General features: G+C 35.3%; 1 protein-coding gene and 1 pseudogene across 1 annotated transcript; one reads left to right on the plus strand and one right to left on the minus strand.

Annotated features, from left to right (window-relative positions):
* LOC119576631 overlaps window positions 1–6,013 on the minus strand; it is a 35,568-nt pseudogene extending 29,555 nt beyond the window's left edge.
* LOC119576979 (acidic repeat-containing protein-like) lies at window positions 861–3,125 on the plus strand. The gene is made up of 3 exons (XM_037924647.1): window positions 861–988; window positions 1,644–1,788; window positions 2,317–3,125. The coding sequence occupies exons 1-3, from the start codon at window positions 930–932 to the stop codon at window positions 3,097–3,099; spliced, it is 987 nt and encodes a 328-aa protein (XP_037780575.1). The 5' UTR covers window positions 861–929; the 3' UTR covers window positions 3,100–3,125.
* Window positions 6,014–7,500: the final 1,487 nt, after the last annotated feature.

Below are 7,500 nucleotides of genomic sequence, written 5' to 3' on the forward strand. Positions count from 1 at the left end.
TCAGAAGAATGTGGGCGAGAACCTTGCCTGGTATGCTGAGCAGTGTAATGCCCCGGTAGTTGCTACAATCCCAACGATCCCCTTTCCCCTTCCGGAGAGGGATGACCACGCCCCTCAGCACGTCAGGGGGAATGGTACCAGACTACCAGATGGCAGTCAGGACTGTATGCAGGCCCCGAGCTATAGGTTCACTCCCAGCCTTTAGCAGTTCAGCATATATATATATATATATATATATATATATATATATATATATATATATATATAATATATATATATATTATATATCTGTATACTATCTATTCTATCTATCTATCTCTCTCTCTCTTCTCTCTCTCTCTCTCTCTCTATATATATATATATATATATATATATATATATATATATATATATATATATGTGTGTGTGTGTGTGTGTGTGTGTGTGTAGTTATATATAGTTATCTATGAATATCAATAAATAAGACGTTGGTGGTTAAATCATATTCTAACCTAATATAATAGTTTCCCCTTTTACATTTTCTTCTATACCGTCTTTTTCTATTAGTTGTCTATTGAGTCAATAGATGGCGCTGTTAGTCATATTGTGCTTATTTTTTTCTAATTATATAGATATATTTGCTTTCCAGACATTAATATACATGGTCCATAATGTTCACATATTTATATATACTTTCAACGGTAATGTTCTCGATGAAATTCTGATATTTTGATATCAAAACCACATTATCTGAAAATAATTGTCCAAACATAAAAAAAAATCCTATCTTTAAATCAACCTGACTTTTTGAAAATATAAATTTAATCTTAAACCTTATAGTAATATAATATACTAATCTGTCTTTATCGTAAATGAAATTTATCGTTACCCTTCACAATAGCTGGAATATAAGTCACGGCTCGGATGTAAACACAACGCCACACGTGAGGATGGACACATTCAGCCAAAACTTAAACACATTACTCAAGAAACCAGAGGAATACTTAAGGTTATATTGCTTTAATGTGTCATTGATAATAATTTTGTAGACACTTTTTTTTCTAGAACACGTCCGTATCTCAAAACCTCTCGGATTTGGTATTATTGGAATCCTCATGATTGGTGTGCATTAAGCCATAGATAGTTTGGGTATTATTATGATTTTTTTTTATCGGGAAATGGTTGAGTTAGATTAGGGGGATTTCATGTATTTTTTTAACCATTAGGGGATGTAATCCCTAAGGCTCACCTTACGAGCGATTTTATTACCAGTAATAAAAAAAACACGAAATTTCTGTGTCTACATTATTTTCATAATCACATGGTATTCACGAATAATAAGTTTGTTATGTTAATATGTATTTGTTATGTTAATATGTCTAGTAAAGGATTGGCATTTGTATTTGTTTACTCAATTTTGCATTAAGTTGAATAAAAGTGCAATATACATCAATACATTGGACTCTCTTTATATTGCCAGCATTATGTTCGAAAAGATTAAAAGAGATAAAGAATACAGAATAGTCTTATGGAATTTCATGCTTAATTTTTTGATAAGTCTTTAATCAAATTCCTAAGAAAATGAATTGCATCATAAATGCCTGTAGTGAAAATACATGGGGACACAGTGGTTAGTTGATCTAACATTATTCCTATCCTTTTAGGCCACAGAGTAAACTTCGGGAGGCATGGGTAACGCAGACAAAAGCAGTCTATGATTTCATGAAAAGTGAAGAAAAATGCCATGATCTCCCAAAATCGAAAGAAGCTGTGCCTGAGCTGTATATTGATGGCCTGGATGATGAACAGGTGAGAGAAATACAGATAAAGTGTATAGTTAATCCATTGACAACAGGTTTTATACATGTTTTGGAAAGAAAAGTTTTTGTGTTTATTACTCATGCTTTTAATAATTTTAGAGCAATACTGAAATACAGTAATGATAATAATAATGATCATAATAACATTAATTCAAGGAACAGGTGAGATCAGGTTGGCCTAGTAATTGAGTCCTTGATAACTAAGTGGTTGTGAACCGTCTATTTGGAAACAAAATTAATACAGCAAAACTATAGTGGACAGGGCAAAACCATAGTGGACAGTGCAGGTAGCTACCCATCACCAGTGGGTTAAGACAGCTCTATTTCTTTCTTTATATTTCTTTTTATAGATAACTATATCATTCTTTTTTATATTGGGTGATTTAGTGTATGCTATTTTGTTGTCAAACAGTAATTTTATAAGGATATTTATTTTTTCCCAAATGTAACTTCTGTCTTTTTTTTTATAGACTACTTAATGGTCTATATTCTTATTTGCATATAACTTGTCTTCCAGATCTGGCAACTTGTGGAGCTACAGAACAAGGGACTCTTGGCATCCCCTGACAACCTTGAGGGTCTAGATGACTCTAACCTGTGTTACATGGTGGCCAAGCTCAGTAGCTTGGCCAAGTATGATAAATTAGGGGTGGAAGAAGATGAGGGGAAGAATGAGGGTTTTGATGGTGGAGGAGACGAGGGGAGCAGTGGACTGGGGGATGAGGAAAGTAGTGGTCTGGGAGACTCTGAAGATGGTGGTTTTGAAGATTTTGATGATAATGAAGATGACTTGGAGGAGGCTGAAGAAGATGGGATGGAAGATGACGAGGAAGAAGACAGCGAGGATGATCTACTTGTAAAGCCTGAGGATATTGAAAAGACAGGACTGAATCTAGATTTTGGTATGGACACTGATGATGAGCCAGACAACTTTGATGAATTCATAGCTCCAGAAGGAAAGGAAACAGATGATGAGGAGGAAGAGGAGGAAAATGAAAGGGAGGAGGAGGATTCTCAAGATGAAAGTGGGGATGACTCTAGAATAGAAAAGGAAAGATCTGAAAGGAAAAGACCAGTTAAACCCTCAAACTTTGCAAGAAGCAAAGTTGACTCAAAATTCTTCAACCTGAGAGAGAGTGAGTGGATAGCTGATAATGATATCCTTGGACAGAACTATGATATAAAAGATGATGACGTGGATTATATGCAAGATATGTCAGATGGTGATGAAGAGGTAAATTTCCATTGTTGTTTCTTCTTCTTCGTGTGTTTGTATATCTTGCTTGCATCTAAATTGTAGTCTATGTACAAGTCTGACCACCTTTTTCTCTCTCAATGTACCATTTATCTTTCTCACTCACTCACTCACTCATTCACTCACTCACTCACTCATTCAAGCACTCACTCACACACTCACTGTATACTCATTTGGGAATATATTTTAGTAACTTTTGGTATAATTATGAGTGTTACCTGAAGAAATACTTAAAAGAATGAGTAATATAAAGTAGTGGAAGTGATGGCTTTACCATTACTGCTGCAGGAACTGTTGGTAATTTGTTTAGCTTTTGCAGATATATTTTTATTTAGCCTGTAGATTGATAATTGGAGGACATGGTGAAAGTGCAAAAAAAAAAATATATATATATATATATATATATATATTTTTTTTTTTGCACTTTCACCATGTCCTCCAATTATCAATCTACAGGCTAAATAAAAATATATCTGCAAAAGCTAAACAAATTACCAACATTTTCCTGCTGCAGTAATGGTAAACCCATCACTTCCACTACTTTATATTACTCATTCTTTTAAGTATTTCTTCAGGTAACACTCATAATTATACCAAAAGTTACTAAAATATCTTCCCAAATGAGTATACAGTGAGTGTGTGAGTGAGTGCTTGAATGAGTGAGTGAGTGAGTGAGTGAGTGAGTGAGTGAGTGAGTGAGTGAGTGAGAAAGATAAATGGTACATTGAGAGAGAAAAAGGTGGTCAGACTTGTACATAGACTACAATTTAGATGCAAGCAAGATATACAAACACACGAAGAAGAAGAAACAACAATGGAAATTTACCTCTTCATCACCATCTGACATATCTTGCATATAATCCACATCATCATCTTTTATATCATAGTTCTGTCCAAGGATATCATTATCAGCTATCCACTCACTCTCTCTCAGGTTGAAGAATTTTGAGTCAACTTTGCTTCTTGCAAAGTTTGAGGGTTTAACTGGTCTTTTCCTTTCAGATCTTTCCTTTTCTATTCTAGAGTCATCCCCACTTTCATCTTGAGAATCCTCCTCCTCCCTTTCATTTTCCTCCTCTTCCTCCTCATCATCTGTTTCCTTTCCTTCTGGAGCTATGAATTCATCAAAGTTGTCTGGCTCATCATCAGTGTCCATACCAAAATCTAGATTCAGTCCTGTCTTTTCAATATCCTCAGGCTTTACAAGTAGATCATCCTCGCTGTCTTCTTTCCTCGTCATCTTCCATCCCATCTTCTTCAGCCTCCTCCAAGTCATCTTCATTATCATCAAAATCTTCAAAACCACCATCTTCAGAGTCTCCCAGACCACTACTTTCCTCATCCCCCAGTCCACTGCTCCCCTCGTCTCCTCCACCATCAAAACCCTCATTCTTCCCCTCATCTTCTTCCACCCCTAATTTATCATACTTGGCCAAGCTGCTGAGCTTGGCCACCATGTAACACAGGTTAGAGTCATCTAGACCCTCAAGGTTGTCAGGGGATGCCAAGAGTCCCTTGTTCTGTAGCTCCACAAGTTGCCAGATCTGGAAGACAAGTTATATGCAAATAAGAATATAGACCATTAAGTAGTCTATAAAAAAAAAGACAGAAGTTACATTTGGGAAAAAATAAATATCCTTATAAAATTACTGTTTGACAACAAAATATCATACACTAAATCACCCAATATAAAAAAGAATGATATAGTTATCTATAAAAAGAAATATAAAGAAAGAAATAGAGCTGTCTTAACCCACTGGTGATGGGTAGCTACCTGCACTGTCCACTATGGTTTTGCCCTGTCCACTATAGTTTTGCTGTATTAATTTTGTTTCCCAAATAGACGGTTCACAACCACTTAGTTATCAAGGACTCAATTACTAGGCCAACCTGATCTCACCTGTTCCTTGAATTAATGTTATTATGATCATTATTATTATCATTACTGTATTTCAGTATTGCTCTAAAATTATTAAAAGCATGAGTAATAAAACAAAAACTTTTCTTTCCAAAACATGTATAAAACCTGTTGTCAATGGATTAACTGCACACTTTATCTGTATTTCTCTCACCTGTTCATCATCCAGACCATCAATATACAGCTCAGGCACAGCTTCTTTAGATTTTGGGAGATCATGGCATTTTTCTTCACTTTTCATGAAATCATAGACTGCTTTTGTCTGCGTTACCCATGCCTCCCGAAGTTTACTCTGTGGCTTAAAAGGGATAGGAATAATGTTAGATCAACTAACCCCTGTGTCCCCATGTATTTTCACTACAGGCATTTATGATGCAATTCATTTTCTTAGGAATTTGATTAAAGACTTATCAAAAAATTAAGCATGAAATTCCATAAGACTATTCTGTATTCTTTATCTCTTTTAATCTTTTCGAACATAATGCTGGCAATATAAAGAGAGTCCAATGTATTGATGTATATTGCACTTTTATTCAACTTAATGCAAAATTGAGTAAACAAATACAAATGCCAATCCTTTACTAGACATATTAACATAACAAATACATATTAACATAACAAACTTATTATTCGTGAATACCATGTGATTATGAAAATAATGTAGACACAGAAATTTCGTTTTTTTTTATTACTGGTAATAAAATCGCTCGTAAGGTGAGCCTTGGGGATTACATCCCCTAAGGGTTTTAAAAAATACATGAAACCCCCCTAATCTAACTCAACCTTTTCCCCGATAAAAAAAAATCATAATAATACCCAAACTATCTATGGCTTAATGCACACCAAACATCATGAGGATTCCAATAATCCCAAAATCCGAGAGGTTTTGAGATACGACGTGTTCTAGAAAAAAACTGTCTACAAAATTATTATCAATGACACATTAAAGCAATATAACCTTAAGTATTCCTCTGGTTTCTTGAGTAATGTGTTTAAGTTTTGGCTGAATGTGTCCATCCTCACGTGTGGCGTTGTGTTTACATCCGACCCGTGGACTTATATTCCAGCTATTGTGAAGGGTAACGATAAATTTCATTTACGATAAAGACAGATTAGTATATTATATTACTATAAGGTTTAAGATAAATTTATATTTTCAAAAAGTCAGGTTGTTTTAAAGATAGGATTTTTTTTATGTTTGGACAATTATTTTCAGATAATGTGGTTTTGATATCAAAATATCAGAATTTCATCGAGAACATTACCTTTGAAAGCATATAAAATATGTGAACATATGGACCATGTATATTAATGTCTGGAAAGCAAATATATCTATATAATTAAAAAAAAAATAAGCACAATATGACTAACAGCGCCATCTATTGACTCAATAGACAACTAAAGAAAAAGGACGGTATAGAAGAAAATGTAAAAGGGGAAACTATTATATTAGGTTAGAATTTATGATTTAACCCCCAAACGTCTTATTTATTGATATTCATAGATAACTATAATAACTACACACACACACACACACACACAACCATATATATATAATATATTAATATATATATACATACATAATATACTTATCTATACACATATATACATATATATACATACATATATATATATATATATATATATTATATATATAATATATATATATAGAGAGAGAGAGAGAGAGAGAGAGAGAGAGAGAGAGAGAGATAGATAGATAGATAGATAGATACAGATATATATATAAAAATATATATATATATATATAAATATATAATTTTTATATATATATATATATTATATATGCTGAACTGCTAAAGGCTGGGAGTGAACCTATAGCTCGGGGCCTGCATACAGTCCTGACTGCCATCTGGTAGTCTGGTACCATTCCCCTGACGTGCTGAGGGGCGTGGTCATCCCTCCCCGGGAAAGGGGGGGAAAGGGGATCGTTGGGATTGTAGCAACTACCGGGCATTACACTGCTCAGCATACCAGGCAAGGTTCTCGCCCACATTTTTCTGAAACAGATCCGCAACCCCCTACTGAGGCCTCAGAGACCGGAGCAGTCTGGATTTACTCCTGGCAAGTCCACGATAGACCGTATACTAGCGCTTCGAGTAATTGTGGAACGCCATCGTGAGTTTGGTCGTGGGTTGCTTGCAACCTACATCGACCTCAAGAAGGCGTTTGACTCGGTGCATCGGAAATCGCTAAGGGAGATCCTGAGACTCAGGGAATTCCGACACAGATTTTTGGCCTAATACAAGCCTCTATATGTACTGAAAGTGCTGCAAAGTTTTGTGGGGTATGTCGAACTTCTTCCCTGTTAATTCAGGGGGAGGGAAGGCTGTGTCTTTGCACCCAAAACTTTTCAACCCTGTATGGACTGGATAATGGGCAGAGCTACTAGCCAAAGGCTGTGTGGAGCAACACTAGGCAATATCAAGGTCTCAGACCTTGACTTTGCCGACGATGTTGCCATCCTATCTGAGTCCTTGGAGTCACTAGGCCCATAGGCCTAGAGGTCT

This window comes from Penaeus monodon, chromosome 9, assembly GCF_015228065.2.
Source record: "Penaeus monodon isolate SGIC_2016 chromosome 9, NSTDA_Pmon_1, whole genome shotgun sequence".
NCBI lineage: Eukaryota > Metazoa > Arthropoda > Malacostraca > Decapoda > Penaeidae > Penaeus > Penaeus monodon.

Excerpts from the sequence above, each read along its gene's own strand:
- LOC119576979 (XM_037924647.1), top strand. The coding sequence starts at position 930 with ATGGACACATTCAGCCAAAACTTAAACACATTACTCAAGAAACCAGAG. Across the intron at positions 989-1,643 it reads AAACCAGAGGAATACTTAAG|GCCACAGAGTAAACTTCGGG; the intron begins GTTATATTGCTT and ends CTATCCTTTTAG. Across the intron at positions 1,789-2,316 it reads ATGGCCTGGATGATGAACAG|ATCTGGCAACTTGTGGAGCT; the intron begins GTGAGAGAAATA and ends CTTGTCTTCCAG.